Source organism: Schistocerca piceifrons, chromosome 4 (genome assembly GCF_021461385.2).
Source record: "Schistocerca piceifrons isolate TAMUIC-IGC-003096 chromosome 4, iqSchPice1.1, whole genome shotgun sequence".
Classification (NCBI taxonomy): domain Eukaryota; kingdom Metazoa; phylum Arthropoda; class Insecta; order Orthoptera; family Acrididae; genus Schistocerca; species Schistocerca piceifrons.
Window position 1 is genome coordinate 817,400,436 of NC_060141.1, and position 22,378 is coordinate 817,422,813.

Below are 22,378 nucleotides of genomic sequence, written 5' to 3' on the forward strand. Positions count from 1 at the left end.
TGAGCAATCTGGGCGACCAAATCATTTACTCAGATCATCTAGAATATTCTTCAAACCAGTCGTGAACCACTGTGGCTCACTGACATGGTGCATGGTCATCCATAAAAATTCCACTGTTGATTGGGATCGTGAAGTCCTTGAATGATTGCAAATGGTCTCCAAGTAGCCAGACATAACCATTTCCAATCAATGAGCAGTTCAGTTGGACCATAGACCTTCCGTATAAACACAGCCCACACCATTATGGAGCCACCAACAGCTTGCACAGTGATTTGTTCACAACTTCAGTCCACGGCTTCATGGGGTCTGCAACACACTCAAGCCCTACCATCAGCTCTTACCAAAAGAAATCAGGACTTGTCTGACCACACCACTGTTCTCCAGTTGTCTAGGATCACGGACCTAGGATAGGCACTCCATCCAATGTCATGCTGTTACCACAGGTACTTGCATTGGTCGTTTGCAGCCATAGCCCATTAATGCCATATTTCACTGCACTGTCTTACTAGATATGTTCATTATACATCTCACATTAATTTTTGTGGTTATTTCACACAGTGTTGATTGTCTGTTAGCACTGACAACTGGACAAAAACGCTGTTTCTCTTAGTCATTAAGTGAAGGGTGTTGGCCATGGTGAGAAGTAATGCCTAAATTTTGATCTTCATCACACACTCTTGACTCTGTGTATCTCAGAATTTATAATTTCCAAACGACTTCCAAAATGGAACATAACACGAGTCTAGCTCCAACTGTGTTTCTGCATTCAAAGTTCGTTAATGCCCATCGTGTGGCCATAATCGTGTGAGAAAGCTTTTCACATGACTCACCTAACTACAAATGAGAGTTCTGACAATGAACTGACCCACGCTGTGTATACAATATTACCACCATCCTGTATATGTGGGTATCTCACGAGAAATGCAATTCCAAATTCTTGCTTTTGTTTCTCACCACTGTTGAATATAGTATATTCTCCAAGGTTCTGTTTGTATTCTCCAGGAAATCTTGTTTCTTGTATTGCAGAAAAGTTTATATCGTCTTTGTCTATTTCATCTTGCAGTCTTTGCATATGCTCAGGACTCGACAGACCCCACATATACCATGTACCGACCCATTTTTTGTTTGCCATTCACAGTGATGGCTGTTTCTAAATTACAAAGTGTAAGTGAGAGAATTGTAACAATTTGTTTATGCACAATAGGGCTGTTAGCTCTAACACAACTTCCAACCTTTCCCAATGTCTGAATTACTCCAAACCTACTAGATCCTTCTTTGTCACCATGACAATCATATACAATTGTATGCCAACCAAAAATGTGAAGAAATGTAATTAATCACTTATTTATGTAAAAAGTGCTACATGAATTGTTTTATAATCTACAAATAACACATATCAAAACAAAACTGTATCATTCTAGATGCCACTGACGATGTCTTACAGTGAAAAAGGTGAAATGCATCTGGGAGAAATAAAATGCAGTGCAGCAAGAAAAGGCAGTTTCTATTTACAATACAAATAATTGTATCTTCACCCACAATTACTTTTCATTTGTGAGCATAAGCTACAAACAAATCTGTAGGACAGCAATGAGCACCATCCTATGCTAACCTATCCATCGGCCATCTAGAGTAAACCTTTCTAACCACCCAGAATCCCAAATCGCTTACCTATTTCAAGATTAATTGATAACAGCTTTGTGATCTGGATCTAGCTGATGATGCCATATCCACACTTCCTCTCCCCCCTTTGCTTCATCTGTTCCTCATCGACCCAACAAGCCAACTTCCTCGATGTTGACTTCCATTTCAAAGATGTCTACATCAGTACCTCTGTCAATATCAGTCCTAGCAAGCACCAGCAATACCTCCTCTTTGACAGCTGCCATCCACTCGATAACATGCAGTCCCTTCTATACAGCCTAGCCACCCATGGTTGTCCTGCATGCAGTGAGAAGCAGTCCCTCTCAAATTACACTGACAATCTCAGTGAGGCGTGCAAAACCTGAAATTACCCTCCCAGTGTTGTATAGAAACAGACGTCCCATTTCTTGTCTCTCCAGTCACCTAACACATTCCATATAGCAATTATTCAGCGACAAAGAAGTTTTCTGCTTGTGACTCAGTACCAACGGGGATTTGACCAACTCGATCATATTCTCTATGAGGATTTCAACTTCCTCTCATTGTGCCCTGAAATGAGAAATATCCTTCCTGCTATACTTCTCACCCCTCCCACAGTGGTATTCTACCACCTACCAAACACATGCAATATCCTTAGCCCTCCTTACTCCACCTCTGCTCCCAGCGCCTTGCCTCATGGTTCATATCCCTACAATAGCCTAGATGCAAGACCTGTCCCATACGTCTTCCCACAACCACCTCCTCCAGTCCAGTCACAGTCATCTCCTGTCCCACCAAAGGCAGTGCTACCTGTGAAAGCAGTCATGTGATCTATGAACTAAACTGCAATCACTATGCTGATATCTACATTGGCATTACAATTGATAAATGTGGCTGAGAAGCAGTTGGACCACCCAGTTGCTGCACAAGATGTGCAGCACAATGTGCTTTACTTCAGTAACTGCTTCACAGCCTGTGCCATCTGGATCCTTTCTACCAATACCAGATTTTCTGAATAGGGCAGGTGAAAACTCTCCCTGCCATATATCCTATGTTTCCAGAACTCCATAGCTTCAACCTTCGCTAGTCTTTGTGCTCCATCTACCTATCCATCAATAGCATGTTTTCCCTGCTCTACATCTCTCCTATTCAGCCCTCTTTTGTTCCACCCCCCCCCCCCCCCTTCTGCCTGCACCTGGCAGCCTTACCCTGACCCACCATGTCCCTGCAAGTTCCCACAAGCAGCACTACACTTTCCCCACCCCTACTTTGCTATCCCTTCCCTTCCCTGCTCCAGCCTCCTCCTTATCCTCACCACCCACCCCAGATTGCTTCTCCATCAGATGACTCAGTCCAGCCACAGTGGCCATGTATGTACGTGTTATGCTTGTGCAGTCTTTTCATTGTTCATTCCTGTGACTCAGCGTCTCTTGTGTATGGTGAGTAGCAATCTATCTTTTTTGTAATACTGTTGTTATTCCATCCTAGACTTTCCACTGATTGATATTGACACAAGACAAAGACACGGCAACTTAATCTGTATATTGTATTAAAAATAAACTGTCACTTTAGTTGTGCCATCTTAATTTAATTGAGTGACTTAACAGGAAAGTTGCTGAGGGGTCCATTCATAAAGTTTCTGTCCATAGGCCTTACAGTCCAGAATTAGTGTGCCAATCAGGCAAAACTACTTTGAGCCCTGAGGCAATGGTCCCACTGACATACCAGGTCAAAGATATGCATTTCAGGCAGCATTTCCTGTTACATGAGGAAGTCTGTGACTGCTGCACGTACTCATCCAACAGGAAAAATTGACCCTTTGAGGCCTTTTTTTAGGGACAGGAGATGTGATAATCACATGAGGAGAGATCAGAACTATAGTGTGGATGCTTGAGTGTCTCCCACTTATGTCAACTGTCCTCCCAGACTGACTGGCATCTTGTTTCGAGTGTCAAGCATGGAACTCTGCACATCATTCCACAACAGCAGTTTTTGACAGACTTGCTGCCCTGCACACATTCTTCATTCTCTGATGGTTATCTACTAGTGTTTGTCTATCAATAGCATTATATACTGTAAGGCACAAATGCCTTCTCCTCCTATAATAATGCAGCATCACTAATCTGTATCAATAGACAGGTCCTCAAGATGGGAAGTAAAAAAGGAAAAAATAGTTGCGGTTGATAGGATCGAAGAAGATAAAGACAGGAAACCTTTACCACCCCCTTCCCTTCTTTGATATGTGAGAAAGCACAACCCACATCAAAACTATGAAGCTATATTAATGTGATGGACTACACACTAACACAAAGGAATACCTTCACTATCTTTGTCTGAATGTATTTCTGTCAGTTGCATTAGGTGCTTTATACTGTGAAAGTATGTATTAGCATGCTCTTACACTTACATAGCTGCTGACTGTGTGGTACTTAATGTTATATATTATCTTACTTTTTGGATTTACTGCTTCTTCCACAGATACAGCCATAAATCTGCTCTGAAGAATGTCTGCTGCATCAGATAAGAATGAAACAGAATTGAGAGGCATGTCAAAATCGTGTACACTTCCCTTGCGATTTTTCCACAGCTGAACTAGCCAGTTACTTGCTTGTTGCAAAAGTACATTATTTTCCCCCTCATATGTACAGTTTGCATCAGTGAAGTTGCGAATATCTCCAAGTCCAGATGCTGAAAAGTAAAAACATTTTATAGTTTGATTGTAAGCCACACAACTTGTGATGCACTTAATAAATTTTGTGGTATTTATTTTTGTTGCAAAAACATAAAATAAGACAAATGCCAGGATTTTACCTTTCAGGTAGCCATATTTTCCACAAATATCTATACACTGTTTAATGGCATCTCCCACCATCCAGCCTGCTAAAGGTTTGGCAGCAGAAGAAAGAGCATGAATTTCTGGACCCATTTTTGCCTATAACAAGGGATTTATTATGCAGAGTCAGTTTATTCTCATATGAAGCAAGGACACAACAGTTTTTGTAGGTTTGTATAACACAAATCTGATGGGAATCTTCTAAGGATACTTCTCATTTTTGTATGAAATGTTTCCCACATAAATTAGGAACACCACTGACATGAACATTATTTACATCTGCATACATATTCCGCAAACCAATGTGAAGTGCACATCAGAGGGTACTTAGCATTGTAACATACAGCTTTTATTTCTTTCTGCTGAAATCATATGTGGAGCACGGAAAGATTTACTGCTAAAATGGATGTGTGCATGTTGTATTTTGTTTAATCTTAACTTTGTATTCCGCATGAAAGCAGTACATTGAGGCTAAAGTACATTTCTAGATTCTTCACTTAAACTGGTTCTAGAAACTTCATCAATAGGCTTTCGTGGAGCAATTAATGTCTTTCTTCAAGCATCTGCCAGTTCACATTTTTCTCAATGTTTTTGGGTCAAGAAAGTTTGTGACCATTTGAATATGTTCAATATCCTGTGTTAGTCTTGCAGGTATGGTCCCACACAGTTCATAAATATTCTAAGATTGGGCATACAAGTGTGTTGTAACCCGCCTGCTTTGCAGGGTTCACCATAAAATGAATACTTTTAGGCCAATATTTACATCCTTCATGATTTTTGTTATATGGGCATTAGGCCAGGGCCTAAGATATTTTTGTGGGCCTAATGTTTCATCTTGTAATATTGCAGATGTTATCACAGAATTTAAATATACACTCAGTATTTTCCAACTTAAATGAGCTCAGCAAGCTTAACTGTTTGCTTGATACCATGATACCACACGACGGTCGTTTTATGAAATCATCAGACTGCAGCCTAAGATCCCGGTGCTATTGCAACAAGTGCTATGGAGATTGTAATGCAGAAGAGTTGGCACAGTTTAGTTAAAGATTAAGACTCACATCTGGTCTAACATCAACCCTCCCCCTTTTCCTTTTAAGTTTTCTTTTTTTTCAGAATTTCTATAGCCCTTACATTCTAGCATTGTAACAACTGGACTTTGATAAAACTATAGTATACAGGAAAAACAATTGGTAATTCCCTAGCCCCACAGTACTGACCCAATTTTTACACCCATAATAAAGCTGCATGAGTATTTGAATATTGCAAAGAACCTATGCCTGCCAGTTGTCAGAGCAGGATTATACAAAATTCCTTTGAGATGCAGTCAAGTGTGCAATTATAATGTAATGACACTCTGTTCATGACATTGTGCTGAATGGCACCATCCCGAATCAGTGTATTCATCTGTCACCTAGAGGAATCCCAAATCTCTCACCTGGTTCAGATTCACTGATGACATCTTTGTTATCTGGGCTGAGGATGAGGACACACTGTCCTCATTCCTCCAGAACCTCAAATTCATTCCCCTGATTCCCTTCATCTCTTTCTCCTCACTCAACAATTCACCTTCCTCAATGTCAATCTGCACATCACAGATGGTTCCATCAGAACCTCTGTCCACATGAGATGTACCAATCATCAACAGTACCTTCATTTGAATAGCTGCCACACATTCCACACTAAGAAGTCTCTTCCGTACAGCTTTAGACACCTTTATTCATCAGATATCAGTGATGAGCAGTCCTTCTCCAGATATTTCAAGAGTCTATCTCAGGCCTTTGCAGACTGAAATGATCCTACCTACCTTTTCCAGAAGGAGACTGCCATTGATTTGTCTCTCCAGTCAACCACCAGCTGCCCTATGCTCACTGACCAGCCACAAAGGACTGCCTCCTTCACGATTCACTACCACCCAGGACTGGAGCAACCAAATTTCATTCTCTGGCATTGTTTTGACAACCTCTCATCATACACAGAAATGAAAAATATTCTCCTCACAACTATTCCCAACCCTCACATTAGTATTACACACTCCAACCTGGCCATATTCTGCCATTGCCCCAATCCCTTGGCCTAGGACTCGTATCCCTGTAAAAGAGTCATGTGCAACACACATCCAATACATCCTCCTGTAATATGTCAATTTATGACCCCGTCTCCCCCAATGGCATGACGTGTGTGGATGGCCAGAAACAAAAGGATGAGTCAAGAAGTAATCAATCAATATTAAATCAGCAAACAGGATCAGGGCCTTTAGATGAGGAACAAATCACTGCTGTATCCATACTTTGTGTATAAATTTTATTTTGAAGCATCTAAAAATTCAGCTCCAAGTTAAAGCATCAAAGTGATTCAGAGAGGAAAGACCCTCAATAATAATAATAATAATAATAATAATAATAATAATAATAATAATAATCCTCGACAAACAGAGAAACTGAAATCTGTAAACAGGTCTTTCCTGCCATCATTCTGAGAGGAATTAGAAATTTGTTCACTATGATGGTGGCCATTAAAAAGATTCAAGTTCGACTGCTGCAACTTCATGTTTGTCAGATTCAGGAAAGCTCACTATTCTGATGGTTGTAGTGGTGACAGGCTATGGAAGCTCTGGGGAAAAAAGGAAATGGCCAGTTCTATGGCCCAGCAGGTGAAATTAGCTATTGGTACACCCAGCAGGTTGACATCTGACTGCCACTGCACCATCCCATTATGCAAGATCTTCTTCTTGCCCACTACTGCATCTCAGCTACAGGCACTAACCGCCATGCCGTAGTAAAGTTTAACTATTCAATGTCACTCAGATTCGATTGCTGTTTTGGACGTTTGGTGATTGTGAGTATTTTGCAATGTGATGGGAAAGTTACAATGCCAGCCATGCGTTACGATCCATTGAAGTCTTCCAACCCTTTTGTTACTTAAACCTAGTTCTTACGGTTCAGTGTTCCCTCTCTGACGTGCTCTCAGTCAAGCTCGTGCAATTTCTAGTTCTGTGGTCATTCAATATGTTGTTTTGTGAAAGTTTTTATGCCATTAGAGGCTGTCCTTGCTTATGAAAGACTTGTTCTGTTCTGATTTTAGAATACAACTCTGTTGTTATACTCTCTAAATTTTGTGTTTATTAGTGTTGTGAGTTCTACCATTTTTCCCCAGATCAGTGGCCGCCTGCAAGTAGAGGTATAGTCAGTACCTTCCTGTGGTCTGAAAGTGGATAGCATATTAATCTGAGGTCCCAACAGCCTAATAAGCTCTTTTCATTTTTGCCACCTGCAGCACGAGCACTGTGTCGGTCAGTGCAGGTGTGGAGGCTCACTCTCTGCACCAACTACTCTCGTCCTGCCAAAGGCATCTCCTACTCTGTAAAAGACCAGACCTAATGTGAATGCAGTCATATGGACTTAGGTACAACCACTGTGCAGCAGTCTATGAGTGTGACCATTAATGAACTGTCAGATCGCACAAACGGCCACTGCTAAAATGTGGCTGAGAGACCGCTAGATCACACAGTTGCTGATCACGTAGTGCAACATGGTGTGCTCAACTTAAAGAACTACTTTGCAGCCTGTGCTGTCCGGGTTCCCACTGAAAATTGCACAGGTGCCAGCCATCCACACAATGTATCCTCCATTCTCATACCCCCTCTAGCCTAGACCTTCACTAGTTCCTGACCCCACCTGCCTGTATCCCTTCCCTGCTTGATCCTGCATCACACCTGCATATTCCTTTCCCCTTCTCCGCTTCTATACTCTCCTATCTTCTCCCCTGGCACAGCTTCTGAATTCTGCACCTGGTGGCTCAATTTCCCATCCCTGCCACATCCCCACACACTCCCAGAGGTGCCACTACAGCCTAAACCTACCCTGCTACACCTCCCACTCCCCACCTAATGCCTCCTCTGGGACCTCACTACCTACCCTCACCAAGATCGGCACAAGCCTCGGTCAGATTCCAATGCCAGAACACAGCAGTGACTGTGCATGTGAGAGTCATGAGAGTATGGAAATACATTTCTGTGTCTGATAGATTGTTATAGAATAAGATAGTAAATGTGACATTTGTTAACACAGATTTGTCAATATAAGAACCATGTCATTAAGAATAATGGTCACGATGAGAAATACAAATACCTTATTTCTAACCTTGGGAAAAGTTAACCAGTCTCTCAGCTGTCACTAAGAGAGCATATCCTAGAGGTAGATAATATAAATAAATATTTAAATGGCTGAAAATGCATATAGTATTGCCAGAGAAATTCATTCGAAAGAACAATGAGGCATTTTAACTAAGTAACAAGATTGTGCATCTTCTACTGTGCAACATGTGCATGGGATGGGGGCTGGTGTTAAAATGCAGTTGACAAAGAATGAAAAAATGCACAAATGAGCTAGTCAAAACTGAAGGCAATAGTGATCATTTTCTCAATATTGGGGTTGTTATGATGACTGAATGAGTGCCTGACAATCAAACAGTTAATCATAATTATTACAAAGAAGTCCTAATCAAACTGAGGGAAAGAGTGAGGAAGAAAAGACCAGATTTGTGGAGGAAGATGCTCGGATTCTGCAGCAGGACAGCGCCTCAGCCCACAATGCCACGATGTGCAAAAGGTTTAGCAGACAAGCACATTCCTGTACTCGAACATCCTCTGTATTCACCAGATCTGGCTCTCTGTGACTGTTACCTGTTCCCTAAATTGAAAGTGCATTGATGAAGTGAACACATTTTCAGTTTGTTGAAGTGGTAAAACCAGAAACAGCCACACTGTTGAACAGGGTGACAATGGATGACGTGCAGCATTCCTTTTAACAACTGATGACACAAATGCAGTGGTGTTTAGATAGGCGAGGGGAGTATGCTGAAGGGGATAAAAGTTAGTTGTAATTTTGTAATAAATCGTATTTCTGACACTGGTATTGTTATTTACTTGCCACACCTTGTATAAAATTATGCTCACCATAGCTACCTTCAGCAGACAACAGGCAGACAGCACTGTCCTGTCTTTCAGAACTGTCAGCTCCTTCTGAGCTGTATTCAAAATTATTCATCAGGGTAAGTACCGGTAAGCTAATTCTGTGCTTAATTTTACAGTTTTTGATAATTCATTTTTTTCATAATGGAATTTTGTATTACAAAGGCACTTGTAATAATAAAAGGGAAGCTGCCAATGGATGTGAACAATCCATTTCACAAATATACGACAAGATAAGTTTCTATTTTAGATACTTATGAAACCTATTCTTGAAGATTATGCCAAAGCATAGATTTTAAGTACTGCAACTCTTTAAGTAAGTGTGGAATCAAAGAATACAACAAACTGTTCCATGACTATAGTAGTTTGTTTTCACATGTATTGACTGCAAATCTCCCTTATTTACACAATTATTTTTTGACAAGGATAAGATAGAATATTTAAACTTGGTGTAATGTGTCAATTAAAAAAAAGTGCAATGATACTTTGAAGTATTGGGGAAAAATTTGGGGCAGAACTACTGTAAGAGACATAAATAGTTAACTTACAATTATTTACCTGCTTTAAATGATATCTGTTTTGTACTTTCAGAGGTTATTTTTATTCTGACATAGCAACAGTGCCACATGAGCAAACAAAATATATCGGCTTCCCTGCTTTGTTACCAAAATAGTTTTCAAAAATACTAGGCTGTATAATCATTTTAGAATTCAGTGTATAGTCAGAACATCACAATTCCTAATACAGTAAGCATTATTTCAAAAAGAAAATTTTAGATAGCAAAATCAACCCATACGTAAGGAAATGAAACAATGCATACTACAAGAACTTTTAAATGACAGTTGATATACATTATATATACTGGTTGATTCTGATACCTAGGCAGTAAAATAACTCATGATGTATGGACCAAGGAGGACATAAAAAGCAGACTAACGCTGGCATTAAGGACATTTCTGGCCAAGAGAAGTCTACTAGTATCAAACATAGGTCATAATTTGAGGAAGAAATTTCTGAAAATGTATGTTTTGAACACAGCATCATGCGATAGTGAAACATGGACTGTGGGAAAACTAGAACAGAAGCAAATAGAAGTATTTGAGATGTGGTGCTACAGAAGAATGTTAAAATTATGAGGACTGATAAGGTAAGAAATGAGGAGGTTCTCTGTAGAATCAGTGAGGAAAGAAATATATGGAAAACACTGACAAGAAGAAGGGACAGGATGATAGGACTCCTGTTAAGATATTAAGGAATATCTTCCATGGTACTAAATGAAGCTGCAGAGGTAAAAACTTTAGAGGAAGATAGTGATTATGTTATATTCAGTAAATAATTGAATATGTAGGTTGCATGTGTTACTCCGAGATGAAAAGGTTTCCACAGGGAAGGAATTTATGGCTGGTTGCATCAAATAACCTGAAGGCTGATGACTCAAAAAAATAACTATTAACTGACATTCTATCTTATATTTTATGATTTCATGAATGTAAGTTTTCCTATGGTTCTTACAATAGTTACCGTGGATATATATATATATATATATATATATATATATATATATATATATATATATATATATATATAATGGAAGGAAACATTCCACGTGGGAAAAATTATATATAAATACAAAGATGAGGTGACTTACCGAACAAAAACGCTGGCAGGTCGATAGACACACAAACAAACACAAACATACACACAAAATTCAAGCTTTCGCAACAAGTTGTTGCCTCATCAGGAAAGAGGGAAGGAGAGGGGAAGACGAAAGGAAGTGGGTTTTAAAGGAGAGGGTAAGGAGTCATTCCAATCCCGGGAGCGGAAAGACTTACCTTAGGGGGAAAAAAGGACAGGTATACACTCGCACACACGCACATATCCATCCACACATACAGACACAAGCAGACATATGTCTGCTTGTGTCTGTATGTGTGGATGGATATGTGCGTGTGTGCGAGTGTATACCTGTCCTTTTTTCCCCCTAAGGTAAGTCTTTCCGCTTCCGGGATTGGAATGACTCCTTACCCTCTCCTTTAAAACCCACTTCCTTTCGTCTTCCCCTCTCCTTCCCTCTTTCCTGATGAGGCAACAACTTGTTGCGAAAGCTTGAATTTTGTGTGTATGTTTGTGTTTGTTTGTGTGTCTATCGACCTGCCAGCGTTTTTGTTCGGTAAGTCACCTCATCTTTGTATATATATATATATATATATATATATATATATATATATATATATATATATACACACACACATTCTATTAAGGAGCACTATCTGAAGGGAAAAGGCCATAGTCATCACATTTTATATCCCCAATTAAAGTACAAATTCCACCCAACACAGTGAGTGGACTCACCCTTGGAGGAGTGTGAGGACAGTCTTTCTCCAGTAGGATGGTGTCTAATATTGTAGTGTTCTGTTGAAACCATATTTACAGTGCAGACCATTGTCTTTCAAAAGGCCTGTTCTACCAGCTACTAACATATGCAATATGATTTTCTTACCAGTTCTTCCTTATTTGTTCCTAGGAATGTTTTTACTTGGAAGTCAGCCATCAAATTGGAAAAGAAGTTAGAGAGAATTTTCAGTGCAAAGGTAGCAGCCAAGTACGGAATCAACTGCCACTGCTGTAAATTATAAGAAAAAAGATTATTTTGCAGGAAACTGGCATTCTTCCACAGTCAAGTATCATGAGAACGCAGGACATGATAGGAAACTAATAAATGAATCACTAAAAAAAAAAATATAGTCTCAAGCTGTACAATTATTACATAAATTAGGTTAAAATGTTTTTTTAGAAACTTTACAAACTGATAATCCAATATGACATTTACAAATTACTTTTTAGACTAAGTGTATATGACATGACTTTCTTTCATGCATTTGTAATCACTTTAGCTGTCCCATACATCATTTTAATGTAAGGCTCAAACAATGGAAAATCCAAGATGGAATGTAACAGTTGTTAATGTAAGGATCAGTTGCACTTTTGGAACAGAGTTAAATAACTTATAAAATAAATAATTTAGGAGTAAAGGAAGCCATTAAGTGACAGTAGAAGTATTGATCGTTGACACACCCACAATCAAATCCCTTGTCTGGTCCAAGATCATTGATTATATATTAACGATCTGCTCAAGAAACCCAAGCCTCATTCATCCACAACCTCAATACCTTCTCTCCTATCTGCTTCACCTGGTCCCCCCCCCCCCCCCCCCCCCCCCCCCCGCAAACTAACATACCACCTCTGTGGTCATTGATCTCCAATTTTCTGATGGCTCCAGTCATACATCCTTGCATATTCAGCCAACTAAACACAAATAGTACCTGCATTTTGATAGACGTCACCCCTTCCATGTCATAATATCACCCCCATATACCCTGGCCACGTGCGGATGGCATATCTGCAATTCCCTGTTGAAAGTTTCACAAAGACCTTCACAGACAGACAGTACACTCCATATCTAGTCGGCAAACAGATTTCCCTCACTAGTATCCTCATTCATCTCTATTCCTCCCACCAACTCCAAGAATGAGCTGCAAAGGACAGCCCCCCTGGTCACCCAGTATCAGCCCACACTGGACTAACTGAACCATATCTTTCACTATGATTTTGCTTATCCATCACCATGCCTGAAAATAGGGGCATCCCACCCACAATCATTCCCATGCTTTGTAGAGTGGTATTCCTTTGACAACCCCACCTCCATAGCATCCCAGCCTGTCCCTATGCCACTCCTACTCCCCCTCCGAAGAATTTTTGTACAGTATTTTATGTGCTCAAGACCACCAACTAGCTGTCCACAGGAAAGAATGGCTGCTGCCAAGCCTTGACCAAGAAGAAAGTCTACCACCCAATGGCACAACATATTGCTTACAACACACTCCAGTTCAATTGCTGCTTCGCAAGCCAAGCCGTCTGAATCCTTCCCTCATACCCCACCTTTTCTGAACTATACAGGTGGGAGTTATCCTTGCAACACATCCTTTGCTACCATAATCCTCCTGATCTCATTCTCTGCTAACCCACTGTTGCCAAACTCTGTATTCCACAGTTTCCTCTTCTTCTGCCCTGTCACCCCCTCCCAATCCACACCTCCACTTCACCTTCATCTTGTGCCAAACATCACTGGTTCTGGTGTCTATGTATCGCATACCTAGCCCATGCTCCAGCCATGTCTTCCTCCCACATTCCTAGCCTGCACACAGGTTGCCTCCCTTTTAACTGCTAGCTACCTGTCTGCAACACCTCCTCCTGCTTCCTGCCTCTTTCTCCCATTATCCACCCCACTCGAGCCAATCCTCACCCCAGCCAACCTGCTGAACAGCACATCCAATATTGTGTGTCTAACTGGCACAGTGTATGTGCACACGTGTGTGTGTGTGTGTGTGTGTGTGTGTGTGTGTGTGTGTGTGTGCGTGTGCGCTCTTGCATGTGCATGCTCACATGCATGCTTGTTGGTGATTCAACAGTTTTTCAGTGAGTGGTCTCCTTTACTCTTAAATTATTTACATTCTGCCAGAACTTTCCATACTATATCTACAAAATAAATGTTCACTTGAAAGCTTAAAAAATTAAATAATAAATATCAAATTGTTAAATAATAAATATTTCAATTGTTACCAACAGAGGAGACAACTTTTGTAAATATTTGAAGAAAGGTGTTATACATCTTTTTTTTATTCACTTCTGCCAGTGTGTAATGGGTCTTCTATCTATGGGGGCACTGAGGATAGAATATCTCCTAACAGAATTACAAGTATCAAAACAAAAGATGGATCAGAAAAGAGATATAATTCTTAATTGTATTATAAGTAAAATTCACTTGAGAAAAGTGTAAAAGCAGACAGAATGAACTAATATAATAGTTCAGAAGCAGTTAATGTAACCACAATTACTGTCATCTAATATGACACCTAGTCATCATAAATTAGGTGGTATTGTTTTCTTCTCAGTCTTATTGAATATGAGCATCACCACTGGCTAGTTTTATTTATTTATTTTACTGCAAGTTCTACTGATTCCATTAGCATTATAATTGATAGCGTATGGATGAGCCAGTGTTTTCACAGTATTTACTATCATAAACTTTTTATAAAATGTACAATAATTGATACAGTAGGGTACAATACAGGAGATTCATGATTGAACTGAGTTCAGCTAGTGTTACACCATAATACAATAAAATAAATAAGGTAAATAATACAGCAAGGTATCAAAAATACTATTTACACATACACTACAAGACGCTTATATCAGTTGTTGTTGTTGTTGTGGTCTTCAGTCCTGAGACTGGTTTGATGCAGCTCTCCATGCTACTCTATCCTGTGCAAGCTTCTTCATCTCCCAGTACCTACTGCAACCTACATCCTTCTGAATCTGCTTAGTGTATTCATCTCTTGGTCTCCCTCTACGATTTTGACCCTCCACGCTGCCCTCCAATGCTAAATTTGTGATCTCTTGATGCCTCAAAACATGTCCTACCAACCGATCCCTTCTTCTAGTCAAGTTGTGCCACAAACTTCTCTTCTCCCCAATCCTATTCAATACCTCCTCATTAGTTACGTGATCTACCCACCTTATCTTCAGCATTCTTCTGTAGCACCACATTTCGAAAGCTTCTATTCTCTTCTTGTCCAAACTGGTTATCGTTCATGTTTCACTTCCATACATGGCTACACTCCATACAAATACTTTCAGAAACGACTTCCTGACACTTAAATCTATACTCGATGTTGACAAATTTCTCTTCTTCAGAAACGATTTCCTTGCCATTGCCAGTCTACATTTTATATCCTCTCTACTTCGACCATCATCAGTTATTTTACTCCATAAATAGCAAAACTCCTTTACTACTTTAAGTGTCTCATTTCCTAATCTAATCCCCTCAGCATCACCCGATTTAATTTGACTACATTCCATTATCCTCGTTTTGCTTTTGTTGATGTTCCTCTTATATACTCCTTTCAAGACACTGTCCATTCCGTTCAACTGCTCTTCCAAGTCCTTTGCTGTCTCTGACAGAATCACAATGTCATTGGCGAACCTCAAAGTTTTTACTTCTTCTCCATGAATTTTAATACCTACTCCGAATTTTTCTTTTGTTTCCTTTACTGCTTGTTCAATATACAGATTGAATAACATCGGGGAGAGGCTACAACACTGTCTCACTCCTTTCCCAACCCTTTCATGCCCCTCGACTCTTATAACTGCCATCTGGTTTCTGTACAAATTGTAAAGAGCCTTTCGCTCCCTGTATTTTACCCCTGCCACCTTCAGAATTTGAAAGAGAGTATTCCAGTTAACGTTGTCAAAAGCTTTCTCTAAGTCTACAAATGCTAGAAACGTAGGTTTGCCTTTTCTTAATCTTTCTTCTAAGATAAGTCGTAAGGTCAGTATTGCCTCACGTGTTCCAACATTTCTATGGAATCCAAACTGATCTTCCCCGAGGTCCACTTCTACCAGTTTTTCCATTCGTCTGTAAAGAATTCGCATTAGTATTTTGCAGCTGTGATTTATTAAACTGATAGTTCGGTAATTTTCACATCTGTCAATACCTGCTTTCTTTGGGATTGGAATTATTATATTCTTCTTGAAGTCTGTGGGTATTTCGCCTGTCTCATACATCTTGCTCACCAGATGGTAGAGTTTTGTCATGACTGGCTCTCCCAAGGCCATCAGTATTTCTAATGGAATGTTGTCTACTCCCGGGGCCTTGTTTCGACTCAGGTCTTTCAGTGCTCTGTCAAACTCTTCACGCAGTATCTTATCTCCCATTTCATCTTCATCTACATACTCTTCCATTTCCATAATATTGTCCTCAAGTACATCGCCCTTGTATAAACCCTTTATATACTCCTTCCGCCTTTCTGCCTTCCCTTCTTTGCTTAGAACTGGGTTTCCATCTGAGCTCTTGATATTCATACAAGTCGTTCTCTTCTCTCCAAAGGTCTCTTTAATTTTCCTGTAGGCAGTATCTATCTTACCCCTAGTGAGACAAGCCTCTACATCCTTACATTTGTCCTCTAGCCATCCCTGTTTAGCCATTTTGCACTTCCTGTTGATCTCATTTTTGAGACGTTTGTATTCCTTTTTGCCTGCTTCATTCACTGCATTTTTATATTTTCTCCTTTCATCAATTAAATTCAATATTTCTTCTGTTACCCAAGGATTTCTATTAGCCCTCGTCTTTTTACCTACTTGATCCTCTGCTGCCTTCACTACTTCAACCCTCAAAGCTACCCATTCTTCTTCTACTGTATTTCTTTTCCCCATTCCTGTCAATTGTTCCCTTACGCTCTCCCTGAAACTCTGTACAACCTCTGGTTTAGTCAGTTTATCCAGGTCCCATCTCCTTAAATTCCCGCCTTTTTGCAGTTTCTTCAGTTTCAATCTGCAGTTCATAACCAATAGATTGTGGTCAGAATCCACATCTGCCCCTGGAAATGTCTTACAATTTAAAACCTGGTTCCTAAATCTCTGTCTTACCATTCTGTAATCTATCTGGTACCTTTTAGTATCTCCAGGATTCTTCCAGGTATGCAACCTTCTTTCATGATTCTTGAACCAAGTGTTAGCTACGATTAAGTTATGCTCTGTGCAAAATTCTACAAGGCGGCTTCCTCTTTCATTTCTTCCCCCCAATCCATGTTCACCTACTATGTTTCCTTCTCTCCCTTTTCCTACTGACGAATTCCAGTCACCCATGACTATTAAATTTTCGTCTCCCTTCACTACCTGAATAATTTCTTTTATCTCGTCATACATTTCATCAATTTCTTCATCATCTGCAGAGCTAGTTGGCATATAAACTTGTACTACTGTAGTAGGCATGGGCTTTGTGTCTATCTTGGCCACAATAATGCGTTCACTATGCTGTTTGTAGTAGCTAACGTGCACTCCTATTTTCTTATTCATTATTAAACCTACTCCTGCATTACCCCTATTTGATTTTGTATTTATAACCCTGTAATCACCTGACCAAAAGTCTTGTTCCTCCTGCCACCGAACTTCACTAATTCCCACTATATCTAACTTTAACCTATCCATTTCCCTTTTTAAATATTATCAGTAAAATCCTCATACCTGAAAATACATTTGACATCTTTAATGACAAAAAGTAATTTATATTTATGCTTATAGCAATGAATCATCCCAGTTATACAATAAAACGATACATATGCAAACTTATTTACACTAACTGAGTAAAATGAATTCTGCACAATGTGTGCTTTATTCATCTCAAAACAAATACTACAACATATAAATATACATTCTTTGCATCTTGGACCCCACATTTCCCTTCATTATCAAACTGGCAATTCCTTTGTGTCTCAAAACTGTCCAGTTATCTGATCCATTATTTTAGTCAAGATGTGCCATAAATTTATTCTTATACCAATTCAGTTCAATCCTTTTTCTTTAGTTACTCAATCCATCCATTTAATCCTCAGCATTCTTCCACAACATCACATATCAAAAGCTTCTGTTCTCTTCCTATCTGAACTGTTCATCATCCATGTTTCACTTTTGTTCAAGGATACACTCCAGACAAATATCTTCAGAATGTAATCAATCTGAACAAAGAGCACATTATGAGGAATGCCTGGCTAGATGAAGAAGAATTAAAGTAGCTAGGATGAATATAAACAACCTTATATACACAGATGATACTATACTGTTGGCATAAAGTGAAGAAAAGTTAGAGACTCTCTTGTTGAAGATAAAAGAAGAAAGTGAAAATCTGATATTAGGCTGAATGTTAAGAAAATGAAAATTATGGCAACTGCACCTATCATTTCATGGCATATTGGAGCAGAAACAATCTTCACTTATCTCAGTTCCCAGATTTCTGGTGATGGTGACTATAGCCTCAAAAACAGGAGATGCTTGCTGCATGGTAGAAAGGCAGTATCAAACCTTGTGAGGTTAGGAATATTCCAAGATCTACAGCGTCAAGAGTGTGGTGAGAATTTCAGGCATTACCTCTCACCATTGGCAACACAGTGGCCAACGGCTTTCACTTAACAACCGAGAGCAGCGGTGTTTATGGAGTTGTCTGTGCTAATAGACAAGCAACACTGCATGAAATAAGTGCAGAAATTAATGTGGGACATATGATGAATGTATATGTTAGGACAGTGCAGTGAAATTTGGCATTAATGGGTGATGGCAGCAGATGACAGATGTGAGAGCGTTTCACAACAGCATATCACTGCCTGCAATGCCTCTCCTGGGACCCTAAATTAATGCAGAACCATGTCCTGGTCAGATGAGTCCCGATTTCAGTTGGTAAGAGCTGATGGTAGGGTTTGAGTGTGGTGCAGACCCTACAAATCCATGGACCCATGCAGAAATTCATGGATTTCATGTTCCCAAACAACGATGTCATGTCACTGGGCCACAATTGTTCATAATTGGTTTGAAGAACATTCTGGAGAATTTGAGCCAATGATTTGGCCACCCAGATCACCCAACTTGTATCCCATTGAACACTTGTGGAAAAAATCAAGAGGACAGTTTGTGCACATCTTCCTGCACCAGCAATACTTTTGCCATTATGGATAGCTATGTAGGTAGCATGGATCAAAATTTCTACAGGGAATTTCCAATAACCTGAATCCATGACACATTGGGTTGCTGCACTACACTGAGCAAAAGTTGGTCCAACATGATATTATGAGGTATCTCATGACTTTTGTTTCCTCAGCATAAATGTGTGATCACAATTGCAACACCAACAAAGCAATTTCACCCTGACATATCATAAGATCTTTTTATCATGAGTATCTAGCCCTTAGTTAACTCTAATTTTTGACCTGGGAGGTTCAGGATGTACTTTAGAAGCAAGCAATGAAAGTTGACAAACAACAACGCAACAATGTTGCTAATGAAGCTTTATAAAGGAATATATTAGCCTACTAATACAGGCACTAAAACATATATGCTGAAAGTGGACAAGTGCATTGAAAATATCCATTCCACCATAAAATAATGGCATTGTTTTGCACATATGAAGTAGTAGTAAACAGCAGTTCTTCATAGTGATACCTAATAACTCACCTGATAGTGACCCTCTAACAAAGTGAGTGAGCTGCCAGCCTGTGAGGTGTGCACTGCAGCATATCGAATGGCAACAGGGATTGCTCTCTCAAGGTACGACACGGCGATTGACAACACGCTTACTCGACCAGCAGATAATGTTCCGAGGGAAGCTCCTAGAATTATAGTTTTAGTATTACTTATTAATATTAAGAGTTCCAGTTTTCACCTAAATGTCATTTATTGCCTTAAAAGTAATGATTACTTCATTGCTATTTACATGTGATACAAACCTAGTCTCTTGTTAGGGTCCTTAAATTGGCTGACATAATTTCCTTCCGGAGTCACATCTCCGGTCTTATTTAGAAGGTTCTCACGAGGTATTCTGTATCTATTGAATAACACAAAACCATTGTCAATTCCATTCAGTCCAACCTTTTCTCCCATGTCACCAACAATAACACCAGGAAAAGGCTGAAGAGTTGCTGGATTTCTTAAGGGAACAACAAATGCGTGTAGCCCGTGGTCTGTTTTATCCGGTGTAATGAGTCTTGCATATATAACAGCATGTGTGGCACTTTTCCCTGCAGAACAAAGTGATAGATTGCTTTTTTATAAAGGTTCAATGTTTTTCCATACTCAAAACATAAAGAAGAATTTACCATGATCTAAAATCTATAAATACATAATTATGTTCAATGAAATTAACCAAATTTATAAGAGATAAAGAGCTGTAACAGTAAAACAAAAAAACAAATGACAGCTCTTGCACTTTCATTATCAGATATTGCTTCACCAGAAGGACAAGTTAAAATAGGAAAAGATTTCTAACTAGAGTGCTTAAACTAATTTTCGCCATTTTTACTTCTACAGTTCTGCCTTTCCCTCCTAAAACCTAAGCCACGAGCCTTGACAGCTTTCGATGCACCACCATTTGCCTATTATACTGCAACTGGCCCTACTTCAGCAGTTAGACAGTCTTCCATAGCCCTTTTTCTGTTTCTCCCTCTGAATTTTGAAAGTCAGTGAAATGTCGCTTGATATCTTCTATAAAAATGTAACTAAATCAAATTGTGTTGATGATATTTTTATAATAAATGTGTGTATGGAAGGAAAAGGAAAAAATGTCTTGTTTGACACAGTTGGTAAGGGCTTTTTTTAGTTGGCAAGAAACAACATGGTGTGACAACAGCTACAATCCAAGAGAATGCTACAGTGTATGCAGAATGCAATATGATGAATCAAAACTCTACACTGGCCACTCTACTGACTCAGTACAAAAACTAGGTACAGGTCTGATCTTAAAAGTACCTGTCTTCAGCCTAGTACTGTCATGGTGAGTAGCACCCAAGTCTTTAGATATGATAACCCTGGTGACTCACACATTACAAATGCTTATACACTGAGGTGATGAAGTCAGAGCAGCAAAATGCATGTATTCAGATGGTGGTAGCATTGTGTACACAAGGCAGAAAAGTGGAGCTTTATTTGTCCTCAGGTGATTCATGTGAAAAGGTTTCCAATGTGATTACAGCCACATGACTGGAGTTAACAGACTTTGAATGTGGAGTGGCAGTTGGGGCTAGATGCACGGGATATTCTATTTTGGAAATAATTAGGGAATTCAATATTCAGAGCTCATGGATTCGAGTGCATTTCAGGCATTACCTCTCACCATGGATAATGACAGCCTTTACTTAACAACTGAGAGGAGTGGCATTTGTGTAGAGTTGTCAGTGGTAACAGACAAGCAACATTGCATGAAATAAACACAGAAATCAATGTAGGATGTACGACAAACATATACATTAGGTCAGTGTATCAAAATTTGGACTATAGCAGCTGATGACTGACACAATTGCATTTTGCTAACAGTATGATATCACCTGCAGTGCCTCTCCTGCACTTGTGACCATATCGGTTGGAACCTAGATGACTGGAAAACTTTTGACTGGTCAGGTGAGTCCTGATTTTGGTTGTTAAGAGCTGATGGTGGGGTTCGACAGTGGTGTAGACCCCAAAAAGCTGTAGACCCATGTTAGCAACAAGGCACTGTCCAAGCTGGTGGTGGCTCCATAATGTTGTGTGCTGTGTTTGCATGGAATGGACAGGGCTCTCTGATCCAACTGAACCAATCATTGACTGAAAATGCTTGTGTCTGACCACTTGGAAATCATTTGCTGCCATTCATGGACAACAACATCATGTCATCAGACTAAAAATATTTGCAATTAGTTTGAAGAATATTGTGAACAGTTTGAGTGATGATATGGCCACGCAGATCACATGCCATGAATGTCATCGAATATTTATGGTACATAATTTAGAGGTCAGTTTGTGAACAAAATCCTTCACTGGCAATACTTTTGCAATTATGGATGGCTATGGAGGCAGCAAGAGTCAATATTTCTGCAGAGGGCTTCCAAGGATTTGCAGAGTCAATGTGAGTCTATCCCGTGACTTTCGTCACCTCTGTGTAAATTGTGAGATAGAATTGCTGGCCAGTACATGCTTTGAAGATGTGAACTGTGTGGCACTGCCGATAGATCCATTGCTAGCCATTCTACACATTTCACATCGTTAAAATAAGAACTGGTTGCAATTCCATCTCATTTTCTCAACAAAGCTTCCTTCAACACAACTACACTTATATGCCTAGGCAAATGTGATTACATGGCTTTACAGTAGCCAGGAAAGAAGGAATATCAGGGTTTAATATCCCATGGACACTGATTCAGTAGAGACAGTGCACAAGCTCGGACTGAGGAAAAGATGGGGAAGGAAGTTGGCTGTGTCCTTTTCAAAGGAACCATTGTGGCATTTGCTTTAAGTGATTTAGGGAAACCTAAATTTGGGCACATGGACAGGCATCCAAACCACAGTCCTCATTGCAAGTCCAGTATACTGACTAC

At 39.6% G+C, this 22,378-nt stretch overlaps 1 protein-coding gene across 6 annotated transcripts in view; it reads right to left on the reverse strand.

The window, feature by feature from the left end:
- Positions 1-22,378, reverse strand: part of LOC124795360 (peroxisomal acyl-coenzyme A oxidase 3-like) — a 251,233-nt gene that overhangs the window by 86,202 nt on the left and 142,653 nt on the right. For all 6 annotated transcript variants that reach the window (XM_047259361.1, XM_047259357.1, XM_047259359.1 and 3 more), the window contains 5 exons: positions 19,760-20,050; positions 19,488-19,642; positions 11,929-12,051; positions 4,435-4,555; positions 4,075-4,311 (listed from right to left, as the gene is read on the reverse strand). In XM_047259361.1, coding sequence (XP_047115317.1) covers positions 4,075-4,311; positions 4,435-4,555; positions 11,929-12,051; positions 19,488-19,642; positions 19,760-20,050 — 927 coding nt within the window. The remainder of the gene's footprint in view (positions 1-4,074; positions 4,312-4,434; positions 4,556-11,928; positions 12,052-19,487; positions 19,643-19,759; positions 20,051-22,378) is intronic.